Source organism: Phocoena sinus, chromosome 17, assembly GCF_008692025.1.
Source record: "Phocoena sinus isolate mPhoSin1 chromosome 17, mPhoSin1.pri, whole genome shotgun sequence".
Lineage (NCBI taxonomy): Eukaryota > Metazoa > Chordata > Mammalia > Artiodactyla > Phocoenidae > Phocoena > Phocoena sinus.
In genome coordinates this window covers 33471213-33488188 of record NC_045779.1, presented here as the reverse complement: position 1 = coordinate 33488188, position 16976 = coordinate 33471213, and the positions used below count along the sequence as shown (strand labels likewise).

Below are 16976 nucleotides of genomic sequence, written 5' to 3'. Positions count from 1 at the left end.
GCCAACATTATTGGACTGTTTAAATTAGAAGCTGAAACTATGAATTACCTGTCAAGGTTTCAACAATAAAAAATTTTAAAAGCCCATATTTGTTAATAAATTAGATTTATACAATTGATAATTTCAAAATAAATAAAACCTGAGTAGTATATGCCCTCTATTTCCACCCACCCTCAGCATCTATCTGTACCTTTACATCCCATTTTCTTTTAGACCAGTGTGTCTCAAGCTTTAATAAGCATACATATTCCTTGAGGATCTCATTAAGATGTAATTTCTGATTCAGTAAGTCTGTTCTGGGTCCTGATAGTCTACCTTTCTAACAAGCCACAAATGAAGCTGATGCTATCTTTGAACCACCCTTTGAGCAGCAAGGTGACCCAATATATAAAGTGAGGGAAACCTCTGGCCTAATGACTGGTTTTATAGATTCAATGCTGTCATATTTTGTAATCAAACATAAATAACCAACAATGATCACAAAAAATAAGTCTTGGAAGAAAAGAATGTTTTAGTTAAGTGAGAACTTAAAGTATACCAGATTGGCAGTGTTTCTATTTGTCTGACAATTGACACCTTTGATACATTATAATGTAATCAGGACACCAAATTCTGATAACTTTAAAAAATAGTTAGTATAGCTTGAGGCTCTCTCAGTTAATTCAAGTTCAGAAAATTCAAGCCAGTACACTGTAAAACCACTATTAAAAAAATCTTTAATGGTAAAGTGTTCATATAAATTACTTGTAAACCTGCTCTAAGCTATCCCATCTCCTCCTCCTCTTTCAACAAATAAATGCTGCTTTTTTTTCTTCTGTCTTGTAGCTAAACAGCGTGTAACACCCAGTGCCCCTCCCTTTAAAAATCGAACAAAATTGTCTCCAACCAAAGGACCCAATGCAAAAAGGTTGGCTTCTTTAACACACTCATATGTATATGCATCTATTTCCACAGGATTACCCTTACATGTGATTGGCTGGCTTGAGTTGTAGCCCAGGTAACACCCTTGCTCCTTCAGAAAGGACAGATTGGGATGAGAACCTATCAATACTACTGCTGCAGAGAGCTTAAATATTTTCTTTAATCCGGAGATATTTTGAAGAATGCATTTCATGTCTGACTTAAAGGAAAGCACATGGTGCTCAGGAAAACTGGTATAATCAGATAGAAGATTTGAGTCTAAAGAATATGACTGAGTACACATCATATGATAGACTTTATGGTATTCTGGATAAAGCTTTTTGGGAAGCTGTTTGAAAATTAAGCTTGGATCAGTTACTCGTCTGCGAAATACATGAATCACAGGGACATTATTGTTGTAAGCACACAGTACTGCATCAGCTGCGGTAAGCCCAGAACCTACAATTAACACTGGATCCACTTTGCCACACAACTGTCCTTTGCTTATAGCGGCTCCAAATTCAGGCATTGAATGAAACACAAAAGGAAAATCTTCCCCATCAATTTCCAAACGGCCAGGAGAATCCAATGTTCCAGTTGCCAGAGCTACATTTTCAGCAAAGAGACAGAAGGGAATATGGGAACCATCTCTTATTCGCTGATAACCCCTGATTTCCCAGTTTCTCTTGGTAAATTTTGACTTCTCTATCTGTAAATGCTGTGTTGAAATATCTCTGTCTTGACCATCATTATCAACTTGATCTCTGTAGAGTCTTGATACAGAGGTAATGTAAGTATTCTCTCTGAAATTCTTCTGAAGACCCATGACTTTTACATAATGTTTATAGTAGCGAGCTATTTCCTCTGGCATAACTCGATCCCCTTTTAGGTTCCTATAAAAAGAAAAGGAAAAATATTCTATGAGGATAACACTTTTAGTTTCCATGATTAGCACTTCTCCATCTAGTAAACTATTACATCTTTTTAATTCCTCTGGACTGTCCAAGCTAAAGCTAACACTTACCATAACACTTTACAAAGAAAGAAAGCCTTTCCTTTTCTTTAAAAATGTTAATAAATTAGTTTATCAATGGAGGAAGTCCCATGAGGGTAGAGATTGTATTTAATGCATCTTTGTTTCCCCAATGCCTTGTATAGGTATCTGTTCAGATTAGCTGCCTTTATCAATAAACTTTTATTAAATAAATGGATTAAAATGTGGATATCTGAAAATTAGACTATTTTAGTCTATGTCACAATTGTAATCTAAATAATTCAGTCTATAGCTATACTATTCAGTCTGTATTCTATTTAACTATTGACTGAATTGTTTACAACCATTGAGATATTACAGGTCTGACTGCAATACATATACTTCTCAAACATAATATCTAGACATGATTTTTAATAAGTTGCTTTCTGTTTTCCTAATGACCAAAAATAATTCAGATCAGTCTTTTGCTGAGCAAAATCATATTTAAGTAGATAACAGTTCTCTCTCTGTGTTTTCCTACTCATAAAGAGATCTATAAATATAAGCTGCTCTTTATGAAAAAAGCACGTTAATACATCTTTTATTTTCCACTTGAAATTTAAAGCAATGGGCGTTAGTATCCTTAAACAATGCCCCAATTAGAAGTAAGTAGAAATAAAAACACCAAATCAGGGAATTCCCTGGTGGTCCAGTGGTAAGGACTCCGTGCTTTCACTGCCGAGGGCCGGGGTTTGATCCCTGGTTGGGGAACTAAGATCCCATAAGCCATGCAGTGGGGCCAAGAAAACCCAGAAAAAACACCAAATCATTTCACATAATTCAGTGTAACTTGTAACTGGAAGAAGTTCAAAGTTTAATGACTATAATAAGTAAGATTTAGAATGTATTAACTCTCAATTTGTACAGAAACCCTATGTAATAGTTACTATTATTATTATCTTCATTTTGCAAACTAGGAAGTTGATAGCTAGTTTAAGTTATTTGACCAAGGTCATAACATTAGAAGGTACAGAGTCAGGATTTAAACCCTGCCAATCTCTAGAGGTCTGAGAGTCTTAACACTATGCAAGGGCAGGAACTAAAGCTAATATTTATCACAAGATTCATTTTCACATATTACTTAAACACACAATATGCTCAATTTAGAAGAATGAACACTCTGGTATGTAAATCATAAAGCTTTCTTTCCCTTTCTTACCCACATCATAAAGGGAAAAATATGTTGAGCAATTTCACTTTCTTACTTATGAAAATCAAGAACTTGTACAATTTGCCTGATTTTGCAACTTAACATTTCAAACCCATATAAAATTCCTTTTTAAAAACCCAAAAGTCATATTTGAAAGGTTTAAATTTACTCTGGTCTAAATTTACTTTCTTTAAATCTTCTTAAATTAAGGACAATTACTGTAGATTAACATGGTTTCTATCTAGCAGAAAGTCAAGCATTCAAACATTACAGCCCTGTTCTAACAAAGGTTGAGTAACTTCCTGCTTTAATTTATTGTTTCTGGCAGCAGTCAAAGTAGAGTAGATTCTGTGTATTAGTAGTTCCTATCTATAGGAATGAAAATGGCTTGAAAATGATAGGGCTTTTCATATTTCTCTTTTTAAATTTTGGGTTCTTTCTCCCAAATAAATACAAAATAAACTTTTATTCTTTCAAGTTGAGGTTTTCATATTTTCTTTGTTTTAAAATTAATTTTCATTGAGGTATAGTTGTTTTACAATGTTGTGTTAGGGGATTTTCATATTTTCTATTCTCATATTTTAGTATTCTTATTAAATATTTACCTCTACAGCCAAGTAGGCAATCACATCACAGATTCTATTTTATTCCTTCATTCTAAATTATTCATTATATATATTCTGGTTTCTCTTCAGATCATATAAATCTTAAGTTTTTTAAAATTATTCATTATATATACTCTTCTACTCTGAAAAGTCAAATACTTTAGGTATGTATACATGAGATATGCATACATGAAGTTATATAAGCATTCATAAAAATAAGTTATATATATCCACTCATAAAAATAAGTAAATAAGGAAAGGATATGTAGGTGGACAAGAAAGTAACAAAACAGAGTGGTTTAACAGGAGAGTGGGATAAAACTATGATTAACAATCTGTAGACAAGCCCTTACTTCTGTGTGCTTAGTTTTATAAAATCTAAATAGAAACTAGCTCATAACCACTGCTGCAAAGAGGTTTTATTTGAAAGACACATGCATCAATATTATTCATCTAAGATAGGATCACAGCTAGTTTGAGATCTGCTGACAGACTCCCATTGTACACCAAAATTTTAATAGTTTGATCTTTACCTTCGTTTGCTAGATACCCAATCTTTAAATTTAAGTCCAGGTAGCTCCATCCAATTTCCAAAGCTGATTGTCAACATCGAGCCTTCCATATTCTATTTGAATAAAAAATGTACTATCAAAAAACACATTTTTTCAGTAACAAGGTGTTTTGTTTTTTTTTTAACCAAAGCCATCTCCTTTACTATAATTAAGTCTGGATAAGCAGAGCTCTAATAAATCCTAAATGGTTGTGTAAATCACCTCTGGAAATTTATTCCAATTAACTTTAAAATATTTTCAACGCTTGGTAGTATCTATATTCCTTCTTTCATGTAACTATATATTTATAAATCAGATTTACAATATTACCCAATGCCTATAATCAACATAATTAGATGCAGAATATCGTGTTAGAGGAGCAAATCAGTATTTTCATTTTAAACAAAAGGGGAAAAGGTCATTCATTTCTAACACTTTAAATGTCTTTCCATGTTAATATTATTAACAAATCTTTTTTTTTTTTTTTGCGGTACGCGGGCCTCTCACTGCTGTGGCTTCTCCCGTTGCGGAGCACAGGCTCTGGACACACAGGCTCAGCGGCCATGGCTCACGGGCTCAGCCGCTCTGCGGCATGTGGGATCCTCCCAGACCGGGGCATGAACCCGTGTCCCCTGCATCGGCAGGCAGACTCTCAACCACTGCGTCACCAGGGAAGCCCAACAAATTTTTTTAAATGGGCAGCAAAATGGCTTCCCCCCTCCCCCAATCAATTATGATTGTGAAGTCTAAGCTGGTTTCAATACAGCAGGCATCGCTTTCTAAAACTAGGGAAATAAGTAACTGGTTGCCTGATTAAGAACAGACTCACTGCTGAGGCTAATGCTGCCTTTAAGGAAGTGAGCCCCTTCAAGCTTGCCCTACTTCTACTTTGCTCAGTACAAAGCAAGAAAAGCCCAAGGGCCAAAAGCACCTTTCCCAATGACCTCAATGATCTCTTTCAACCAACTCTTTTCAGCTATGCCTTCTTTTATCTGAACCCTTCTTGCCCTGTTTCTACACAGTCCAGTATTGGGAATGGGACTTGTTATTATTATTATTATTAGCTAACATTTACAGAGCACTTACTATGTGCTACGGCTTATAAAGTCATATTATTTGTGACAGTACAAGATCACCACAGGAAGAGAATGCAGCAAGTTGCCACTGCTTTGAAGCAGGCTGGGCCTGATACTAGGATTAGAACCAAGTTTCAGGTATATATCGCTTTAGCACTGATTCAAATATGTTTTTAGTAATCAAGGCTTATCCATACTTTAACTTTCCTAAATGTAAGTGGGAGAAATGAAGTAACAGAGATCAAATATTGCCTGCACATTTTTCCAAGCAGAAAATATATATGTACAATAAAACCTCAGGAATTTATAGAAGGTTCTCTAAAAACTTAAACAATATATTATGGCTTTTCCAATAAATGCAGTTTTATTAAGAATGCTACTTATTAACAAAGCAAATATAAACATGTAAGCTAAAAGGCACAGATATTTTGATAGTTGCTATCCATTACTATAAAGGTAATTAAGATGAAAAAGTCAGTGATATAATCTATAAAGTCCCCAAATACTCTGAAACAATCGTTTGATAAATGTAAACAACTTTTAGCCATATAACATTGCACTAATATAGGAATATCCAACTGAAGTTTATACTAAAGATTTGATATTTAAAGTTAAAATTCCCATGAAGTCTTTATTTCATAACATAGCAAAAATTATTTAACATTTATTTGTACAAGTGAGCACTTACCACACACTAGACACTGTACTAACTGCTAAGGACACAGGAGTGAAGAATAATTATTAGTTGCTGCCCGCTAATGAAATATGCTGAATCTTTATGTTGATAGTCCTCTGGTTTAACCTCTGCTATGGACTAAATTGTATCACCCCCCAAATCCACATGCTGAAACCCTAACCCCCCAACGTTATGGCACTTGGAGATGGGGCCTTTGGAAGGTAATTAGGGCTAGATGAGGTCATGAGGCTGATGCCCTCGTAACAGGATTAGTGGCTTTACAAGAAGAGAGTTCATACTCTCTTTGCTACATAAGGATATGCAAGAAAGCAGCTGTCTGCAAGCCAGAAAAAGAGCCCTCACCATAAACTGAATCATCTGGCACCTTGATCTTGGATTTTCCAGCCTTCAAAGTGTGAATCTGTTGTTTAATACACTCAGTCTATGGTATTTTATTTTAGCAGCCCAAGCAGACTAATACAAATTTTTTTCTTTTACATTTTTCATTTAAGATCTTGAAAATGTAGGGAAATAATACATATTAGAATGAAATACTGTGTGAAATTTTGTAAACTCTACAACGAATAAATGAATTAAAAATGTTGTACTATGCAAAACATCTTGAAATATTTTCTGTATAATTCTTAGAGAAACACTTATTCTAAGACACTATCACTAATCAAATTTGGCTTAATTTCTACTAGTAATTAATTCATATTTATCCAAACACATTAAAATTCTCAGATAAAGATGTGGTAATCATCATATATAATATTATATCATAATGTTTAAGAATCAAAATGGTCTTATCAAGATGACGTATAATTCACATTCACTAAAATGCTAAGGAAAATATACTCACATGCCAAGCTCCACCAGGTGGACCTTTACCAAGAACTAAGTGAGGGATATAATGATGCTGTTCTAATTTCCAATGCAAAATGGATGGATAATCATACCCAAAGTCAGCATCTGGATGAAGAAGTGTGTCGAAAAGTACTGCAACAGGATTGGATGATCGACCCTCAAGGCCCTCAGACAAGTACTCTAAGTCCTGAATTTTTTTTTTAAAAGAAAGAAAAAAGGCAGATAGAATTTAGAAAAACAAACAAAAAAACGCCAGCTAACATAATAATAGTGAAGACCATTATTGTAATCCAGCATTTCCCATAGAGTGTGCTACAAAACACTGACATTCCTTGAGATCTTAATAGATTCTCTGGTCAAGTAAGTATGGGAAAAGGTTGGGTTTCAAAAAGTTAATCAGATCATTTTACTATAAAACTTGAAGATGCCTTTAATATGCTAGTATGCCTTACTATGTCTACCATGACACTCTAATAATAAAAAGCAGCATTTCCCAAACTTACCAGAGCATACAGCACCTATTAAACTCCATCAGGAAATAATTTGTGAAATTCTGCTCTAATTAATTCAGGAAAATAAATGGAAGCAACTCAGCAGAATATATTTACAATTCTAAAATTAAAATGTTAGGTGTTACTTAGAAGAAAAGGTTTTCAGCTAAGAAATACAATGCTTATATAGTAGAAAACTAAGCTTGTCTCAGTATGAATAAATTTAAAAGCATCAACATGTGAAAAATAATACCTGATCAACAATGGAAAGATGTCTCGCTTCTTCTAATTTGCTATGTAAGATTGTGTTTGGATGTATTGCTTCTGATGATAAATATGGTCTGTAGCCTGACAGCATATAAGAAAGGCAGATTCCTGAGGGTCCATTTCCTATTAAAAAAAAAAAAAGGTGGAGAGGGGTGTATCTTGCATCTTAATACTCATGTTCTTTGGCTTTTCTGTTTCACAGATGGTTTTTTTCCTTCACCAATTCTTCTTTCTCTAAACTCTCAAAGCCAAGTATTCACAAGAGAAGATTTTTGTCTTCTCTCCTATTTTCTTTTGGGAGTCTCACCTACTCAAAGCTTCAACTCTCTATGCTACTAACCCTCAAAATTAGATATCTAGGCTGACCTCTTACCCCAAAAATATATCCCAAATTTCCATATTCCACTTCTTCACCTCACTGAACCACTAATAACTTAATCACAATGTGTTCAAAAGCAAATTCATGAGTTCTTCCATTTTGGTGGCCTCTCCTTTAAACCTCATTCCTTTGCTGGTATGATACTTACCAGGAAAATCCTAAGTTAATCAGGTTCTGGTTTAAATGTATTTTGTCACCTATATCCATTCAGTTGTCTTTGTTATTCTCACTCAGAAGACAAAAATCTCTTCTTGTTCCTCTTCAAGATTCACCTACTTCAAATCATTTCACATTCTACATTCAAATGAGTTCTCATAACAGAGTTCTCATTATGTTACCCGCGCTATGTTACCCGCTCTACCCAAAGCCCTTCATTGCTTGTTTCTTCTATCCAGTGTTCTCCATGTTCTGGTCTCAACCATCTTTCAAGTCCCACCTCCTAATAATTTCCCTCCTGTATTTCTATATCCTTTACCCAAAACCAAACTGGATTTTTTGTTGTTGTTGAACTCCAACAACTACTTTGATTTCTGTAGTTCTTTTAGTCTGGGTTGCCACTTCTCTATTATATCCATCTACCAAAAATTTAATCTATCTGGGACAACTATACGCCATCAGAAAAATATCCTGTTCCTTATCTAATATTTTGCCCCAAATAAAATAAGCTCAAAGATATAAACATGAAAAGTAACATCATAATATTAGGAAAGAGGTTACTATTTCTACTTATAATGCTGTAGCAAGAAGCCTTTAAGTACAACACAAAACTCAAAAGACAGAAAGGAAAATAAACCATTTGACTTCATAAAATTTTTTTTTAAATGGCAAATACTGGGAGTTAAGATCTGAGGTAAAGAGCTAATTTCCTTGAATCAAAAAGAAAGAGACAAAACTAAAGAAAAATCATAATACCAACAGAAATAGAAAAAAACGTTTGAGAAAATCCAACACTTAATCATGTAAAAACTCTCAACAAACAACAGAGGGGAAATTCCTTAACTTGACAAAGAGTATCTACAAAAATCCTACAGCTAACATCATAATTAATGGTGAGAAATTAGGGAGGTTTTCCCTCTAAGATCAAGAAAAGGATGTCTCTTCTCACCAGTCCTACTCATCACACACCTTAATGGAAATCCTAGCTAATGCACTAAGACCAGAAAAGGAAATTAAAGGTATACAGATTGGGAAAGAAGAAACAAAACTGTCTTTGTTTGTAAATGCCATGATTATCTATGTCAAAAGTCCCAAAGAATTGACCAAAAAAACCCAAAAAAAACAAGCAATTATGTTGCATGAAAAAGGTTAATATATACAAGTCAATTGCTTTCCTACAGACCAGTAATGAACAAGTGGAATGTGAAATTAAATACACAACCCCACTTATATTTGCAAGAAATACCTGGGTATAAATCTAACAAAATTCACATAAGATCTAAATGAGAAAAACCACAAAACTCTAATGAAAGAGCTCAAAGAATATCTAACTGATGAAAAGCTATTCCATGTTCATGGATAGAATGATTCAATATTGTTAAGATATCAGTTCTTCCCAACTTGATCTACAGATTTGATGCAATCAAAATAAAAATCCCAGCAAGTTACTTTGTGGATATTGGCAAACTGATTCTAAAGTTTAAATGGAAAGGCAAAAGACCCAGAACTGCCAATATAATATTGAAGAACAAAGTTAGGGCTTATACCATCCAACTTCATCTTACTGTAAAACTACAGTCAACAAGACAGTGTGGAAATGAAAGAATATATAAATGAATGGAACAGAATAGACAGCCAAGAGATAGATCCTCACAAATACAGTCAACTTATTTTTGACAAAAGAGCGAAGGCAATGCAATGGAGAAAGGATAATCTTTTCAACAAATGGTACTAGAACAACTGGACATCCACATGTAAAAAATGTGAATCTAGATACTAACTTTATATCTTTACAAAAATGAATTAAAACAGATTATAGACCTAAATATAAAACATAAAATTATAAAACATCTAGAAAATAACTATGAGAAAATCTAGGTGACGTTGGGTTTGGTAATGAGTTTTTAGATATAACACCAAAAGCAAGATCTATGAAAGAAAAAAATTGATATGCAGGACTTCTTAAAATGTATGCTCTGCCAAGTCACTGTTAAGAGAATGAAAAGGCAAGTCACAGACTAGGAGCAAATATCTGCAAAACACGTATTTGATAAAGTACTTGTTTCTAACATATACAAAGAACTCTTAAATCTCAACCATTAAACCACCAACACAATCAATTAAAAAGTAGGGAAAAGCTCTGTACCTCAAGCTATAGAGATGGAATATAAGCATATGAGAAATTACTCAACATTGTATATCATTACAGAACTGCAAATTAAAACGAGATACTCCACACCTATCAGAATGGCTAAACCCCAAAACACAGACAGTATCAAATGTTTCCAAGGATGTGGAACAACAGGAACTCTCATTCATAGTTGCTGGGAATGCAAAATGATACAGTCACTTTGGAAGACAATTTGACAGTTTCTTAAAAAGCTAAACATAGTCTTACCGTATGACCCAGCAATCACACTCCTAGGTGGGTTGAAAACTTAATGGCCATGCAAAAATCTGCACATAAATGTTTGCAGCACTTTACTCATAAATGTCAAACACTGGAAGCAACCAAGATGTGCTTCAATAAGCGAATGGGTAAACTGAAACATCCATACAATGCAATAGTATCCAGTGATAAAAGGAAATGAGTATCAAGCCATGAAAAGACAGAGAGAGGGATCTTAAATGCATATTGCTAAGTCAAATAAGCCAGTCTGAAAAGGCTACATACAGTGATTCCATATATATGACATTCTGGAAAAGGAAAAACTATAGAGATAGTAAAAGATCAGTGGTTACCAAGGTTTGATAGTTGAAGGAAAGGATAAATGGGTGGAACACAGGAGGTTTTTAGGGCAGTGAAACTATTTTATATGATGTTATAATACATGACATTATATACCCAGCAAAACCCATAGAACTGTACAACCCAAAGAGTGAACCCTAATGTGCACTATAGATTTTAGTTAATAATAATGTATAAAAACAGCGGTTCATCAATTGTGACAAATGTACCACACCAAAGCAAGATGTTAATAAAAGGTATAAAAGGGGGTTGGGAAGGAGAAGAAAAGGAATATATAATAAAGATGTTAATAAAAGGGGGTTGGGAGAGTATTTACAGAAATATTCTCTGTAATTTGTTTCATTTTCCTATAGACTTAAACTGCTCTAAATAAAGCCTATTAAAATAAATACTGAGGGCTTCCCTGGTGGCGCAGTGGTTGAGAGTCCGCCTGCCGATGCAGGGGACATGGGTTCGTGCCCCGTTCCAGGAAGATCCCACATGCCGCGGAGCGGCTAGGACCGTGAGCCATGGCCGCTGGGCCTGCGCGTCCGGAGCCTGTGCTCCGCAACGGGAGAGGCCACAACAGTGAGAGGCCCGCATACTGCAAAAAATAAAAAAATAAAAAAATAAAATAAAATAAATACTGACTATACAAAAAATAGTGGGAGTTAATATCTCAAAGAATCAAAAAGAAATAACACTCAAAAGACAATACAAAAAGAATACAAATAAACAGTTCATAGAGAAATATATACACAGGCAGAATGTGCCCCAACTCCCAAAGATTTCCCATTCCTAACCCCAAGAACCTGAGCGTGTTACCTTACAGAGAAAAACGACTTTGTAGATGTGATTAAATTAAGGACCGTGAGCTAGAGAGAGTAGCCTGGATTATCCAGGTGGGCCCAATCTAATCACACAAGTCCTTGAAAACAGAGACCCTTTCCCACCTGTGGTAAGGAGGAACCATAACTATGAAAGGTTAGAAGAGAAACAACACTGCTGGCTTTGAAGATTCAGAAGGGGTCCAGGAGCCAAGGAATACTAGCCTCTAGAAGCTGGGAAAGCAAAGAAACATTCTATCTACCCTAGAGCCTCCAAAAGGAATGCAGCCTTGCTGATACCTTGATTTTAGCCCAGTGAGACCACTGTTGGGACTTCTGTTCTATAGAACAGTTAAATACATTTATGTTGTTAAAGCCACCAGGTTTGCGGTAATGTGTTATGACAGCAACAGAAAACCAATTACATACATTAAGGAAATTAGCCCTTTATTATGATCATCTGGCACTGCTACTGCCAGCAATAATAGCCCTATATACATGAGGTTAAGCTATGCTTTGGCTAGCTGAGGCAAAATAGGAACAGATTGTTTTGGGGGAAGTAAGGTGCAGATGAAAGTAGTTTTTCCTTTTCTGACCCTGCCATAGCCCAACTAGAACAAGAAGACATAGGTTCCTTTGCCTATGGCAAGACATCCAGGATGGAAAACCAGGGTTGGATAAAAGTGGGAAATGAATGTGAGATTTAGTTTCCAAGATATCTTGGATGAGAAATACTGCAAACACTGTCAGCTCCCCTAGAGGGGAATCTAGTGTAGAACTATCTTGCTTTCCTTCCTTCCTTCCTTTACTGAATCTCCTATGGAGAGATGTCAATATGCCAGACAGAGCATAGGACTTTCCTCTCCATTAACTTGAAACAAGTCAAAGAAACTAAGGAAGTTATATGCCATCAAGGTACATTATGTCCCATAATTCCTTCCTTTGGCTTGGTTTCACACTACAGTACTTGTCCAACTTCATGAGTTTGAATATTAAAGATACATATGACAGGTAATTAAATACATGCAATAAAACAAAATCATAAAATTTTGTAATTTTGAATTAGGTTTTATTAATAACTTAATTTTTAATCTTATATACCTATCTACTGAGGTGGTACAATAGAAATATAATAGTAACATATGGTTAAAATATTATAAACCTAACTGTAGAGTACTATAATGTTCTTTACTAACTGAGCACTGACTACTAACTTGCACAGGTTACTCAACTACTGAGTTTCCCTGTCTGTCCATACCCTACAACCTCAGAGGGCTATAGGGTTTTAAGGCATAATCCAATAATGTACACAGAATGCTCTATACAGGGCTCTAATAACATTGGTTATCATCATTATCATGACACTGTCATATAAGTAACACAACTAATAGACTACTGATATTTTAAAATAATAGAGTAATATCAACCCTTCAATGAAAAACTGTTCTATTCTAACACAGAATCTAATATCAGATCAACCAATTCCTCTCTCCAAGGATTTGGTTATTGGTTATTTAAAAATATTAAGCAGGAAGATGGCGGAAGAGTAAGACGCGGAGATCGCCTTCCTCCCCACGGATACACCAGAAATACATCCACACGTGGAACAACTCCTACAGAACTCCTACTGAAGGCTGGCAGAAGACCTCAGACCTCCCAAAAGGCAAGAAACTCCCCACATAACTGGGTAGGGCAAAAGAAAAAACAGAGACAAAAGAATAAGGACGGCACCTGCACCAGTGGGAGGGAGCTGTGAAGGAGGAAAAGTTTCCACACACTAGGAAGCCCCTCCGCGGGCGGAGACTGCGGGAGGCAGAGGGGGGAGTTTCGGGACCACGGAGTAGTGCACAGCGACGGGTGCGGAGGGCAAAGCGGGGAGATTCCTGCACAGACGATCGGTGCCGACCAGCACTCACCAGCCCGAGTGGCTTGTCTGCTCACCCGCCGGGGCGGGCGGGGCTGCGAGCTGAGGCTCGGGTTTTGGTTTTGGACGGAGCTCAGGGAGAGGACTGGGGTTGGCGGCTTGAACATAGCCTGAAGGGGTTAGTGCACCACGACTAGCCGGGAGGGAGTTCGGGGAAAAGCCTGCACCGGCCGAAGAGGCAAGAGACTTTTTCTTCCCTCTTTGTTTCCTGGTGCGCGAGGAGAGGGGTTTAAGAGCGCTGCTTAAAGGAACTCCAGAGACGGGCGCGAGCCGCGGCTAAAAGCGCGAACCCCAGAGACGGGCGCGAGCCGCGGCTGAGGGCGCGAGCCCCCGAGACGGGCGCGAGCCGCGGCTGAAAGCGCAAACCCCAGAGACTGGCGCGAGCCGCGGCTAAAACCGCGGACCCCAGAGACGGGCGGGAGACGCTAAGGCTGCTGCTGCCGCCACCAAGGGGCCTGTGTGCGAGCACAGGTCACTCTCCACACCCCTCTTCCGCGGAGCCTGTGCAGCCCGCCACTGCCAGGTTCCCGGGATCCAGGGACAACTTCCCCGGGACAGCGCACGGCGGGCCTCAGGCTGGTGCAACGTCACGCCGGCCTCTGCCGCAACGTTACGCTGCCTCTGCCGCCGCAGGCCGCCCCGCACGCAGTGCCCCTCCTTCCCCCATCCCCCAACCCCCGGCCTGAGTGAGCCGGAGGCCCCGAATCAGCGGCTCCTTTAACCCCGTCCTGTCTGAGCGAAAAAACAGACGCCCTCCAGCGACCTACAAGCAAGAGGCAGGGCCAAATCCAAAGCTGAGCTCCTGTGAGCTGTGAGAACAAAGAAGAGAAAGGGAAATCTCTCCCAGCAGCCACAGAAGCAGCGGATTAAAGCTCCACAATCAATTTGATATACCCTGCATCTGTGGAATACCTGAATAGACAAGGAATGATCCCAAATTGAAGAGGTGGAATTTAGGAGCGAGATCTATGATTTTTTTCCCCTTTTCCTCTTTTTGTGAATGTGTACGTGTATGCTTCTGTGTGACATCTAGTCTGTATACTCTAGCTTCCACCATTTGTCCTAGGGCTATATCCGTCCATGACTTTTTTTTAAAAATTCTTTTTCTTAATAATTAAGTTTAATTGTAATAACTTTATTATACTTTACCTTCGTTCTTTCTTTCTTTCCTTCCTTCCCTCCCTCCTTTAGACAACGAATCACCCCAAATTGAGGAGGTGGTCTCAGGGAGCAGGATTTATGATTTTTCCCCCTTTACCTCTTTTTGTGAAGGTGTATGTGTATGCTTCTGTGTAAGATTTTCTCTGTATAGCTTTGCTTCCAACATTTGTCCTAAGGTTCTATCCGTCCCTTTTTTTTTTTTCTAAATATTTTTTAATTCAATAACTATATTATACTTTATTTTATTTTTACTGTATCATCTTTCTTTCTGTCTTTTTTTCCTTCTTTCCCTCCTTCCTTCCTTCCTCCCTCCCTCCCTCCCTCCCTCCTTTCTTTCCTTCTTTGCTTCTTTCTTCCTTCCTTCCTTTCCTCCTTTCCCTCTTTCTTTACTCATACTTCTACTAATTCTCCCTACTTTTTCTCCCTTTTATTCTGAGCTGTGTGGATGAAAGGCTCTTGGTGCTCCAGCCAGGAGTCAGGGCTCTGCCTCTGAGGTAGGAGAGCCAACTTCAGGACACTGGTCAACAAGAGACCTCCCAGCTCCACATAATATTAAACGGTGGAAATATCCCAGAGACCTCCATCTTAACACCAGCACCCAGCTTCACTCAACGACCAGCAAGCCATAGTGCTGGACAACCTATGCCAAACAACTAGCAAAACAGGAACACAACCCCACCCATTAGCAGAGAGGCTGCCTAAAATCATAATAAGGCCACAGACACCCCAAAACACACCACCAGACGTGAACCTGCCCACTAGAGAGACAAGATCCAGCCTCATCCAGCACAACACAGGCACTAGTCCCCTCCACCAGGAAGCCTACACAACCCACTGAAACAACCTTAGCCACTGGAGACAGACATCAAAAACAACGGGAACTACGAACCTGCAGCCTGCAAAAAGGAGACCCCAAACACAGTAAGATAAGCAAAATGAGAAGACAGAAAAACACACAGCAGATGAAGGAGCAAGATAAAAACCCACCAGACCTAACAAATGAAGAGGAAATAGGCAATCTACCTGAAAAAGAATTCAGAATAATGATAGTAAGGATGATCCGAAATCTTGGAAGTAGAATGGACAAAATGCAAGAAACAGTTAACAAGGACCTACAAGAACTAAAGATGAAACAAGCAACGATGAACAATGCAATAAATGAAATTAAAATCACTCTAGATAGGATCAATAGCAGAATAACTGAGGCAGAAGAACGGATAAGTGACCTGGAAGATAAAGTAGTGGAAATAACTACTGCAGAGCAGAATAAAGAAAAAAGAATGAAAAGAACTGAGGACAGTCTCAGAGACCTCTGGGACAACATGAAACGCACCAACATTCGAATTATAGGGGTTCCAGAAGAAGAAGAAAGAAAGAAAGGGACTGAGAAAATATTTGAAGAGATTATAGTTGAAAACTTCCCTAATATGGGAAAGGAAATAGTTAATCAAGTCCAGGAAGCACAGAGGGTCCCATACAGGATAAATACAAGGAGAAACACGCCAAGACACATATTAATCAAACTGTCAAAAATTAAATACAAAGAAAGCATATTAAAAGCAGCAAGGGAAAAACAACAAATAACACACAAGGGAATCCCCATAAGGTTAACAGCTGATCTCTCAGCAGAAACCCTACAAGCCAGAAGGGAGTGGCAGGACATACTGAAAGTGATGAAGGAGAATAGCCTGAAACCAAGACTACTCTACCCAGCAAGGATCTCATTCACATTTGATGGAGAAATTAAAACCTTTACAGACAAGCAAAAGCTGAGAGAGTTCAGCACCACCAAACCAGCTTTACAACAAATGCTAAAGGAACTTCTCTAGACACGAAACACAAGAGAAGGAAATGACCTATAGTAGCGAACCCAAAACAATATATAAAATGGAAATAGGAACATACATATCAATAATTACCTTAAATGTAAATGGACTAAATGCTCCCACCAAAAGACACAGATTGGCTGAATGGATACAAAAACAAGACCCTTATATATGCTGTCTACAAGAGACCCACTTCAGAACTAGAGACACATACAGACTGAAAGTAAGGGGATGGAAAAAGATATTCCATGCAAATGGAAACCAAAAGAAAGCTGGAGTAGCAATTCTCATATCAGACAAAATAGACTTTAAAATAAGGACTATTAAAAGGGACAAAGAAGGACACTACATAATGATCA

General features: G+C 37.5%; 1 protein-coding gene across 3 annotated transcripts in view; it reads right to left on the bottom strand.

Annotated features, from left to right (window-relative positions):
- Window positions 1-493: 493 nt before the first annotated feature.
- The window catches only part of OSGIN2 (oxidative stress induced growth inhibitor family member 2), a 28501-nt gene continuing 12018 nt past the window's right edge, over window positions 494-16976 (bottom strand). For all 3 annotated transcript variants that reach the window (XM_032610516.1, XM_032610518.1, XM_032610517.1), the window contains 4 exons: window positions 7603-7739; window positions 6854-7045; window positions 4222-4313; window positions 494-1793 (listed from right to left, as the gene is read on the bottom strand). In XM_032610516.1, coding sequence (XP_032466407.1) covers window positions 758-1793; window positions 4222-4313; window positions 6854-7045; window positions 7603-7739 — 1457 coding nt within the window. In that variant the 3' untranslated portion in view covers window positions 494-757. The remainder of the gene's footprint in view (window positions 1794-4221; window positions 4314-6853; window positions 7046-7602; window positions 7740-16976) is intronic.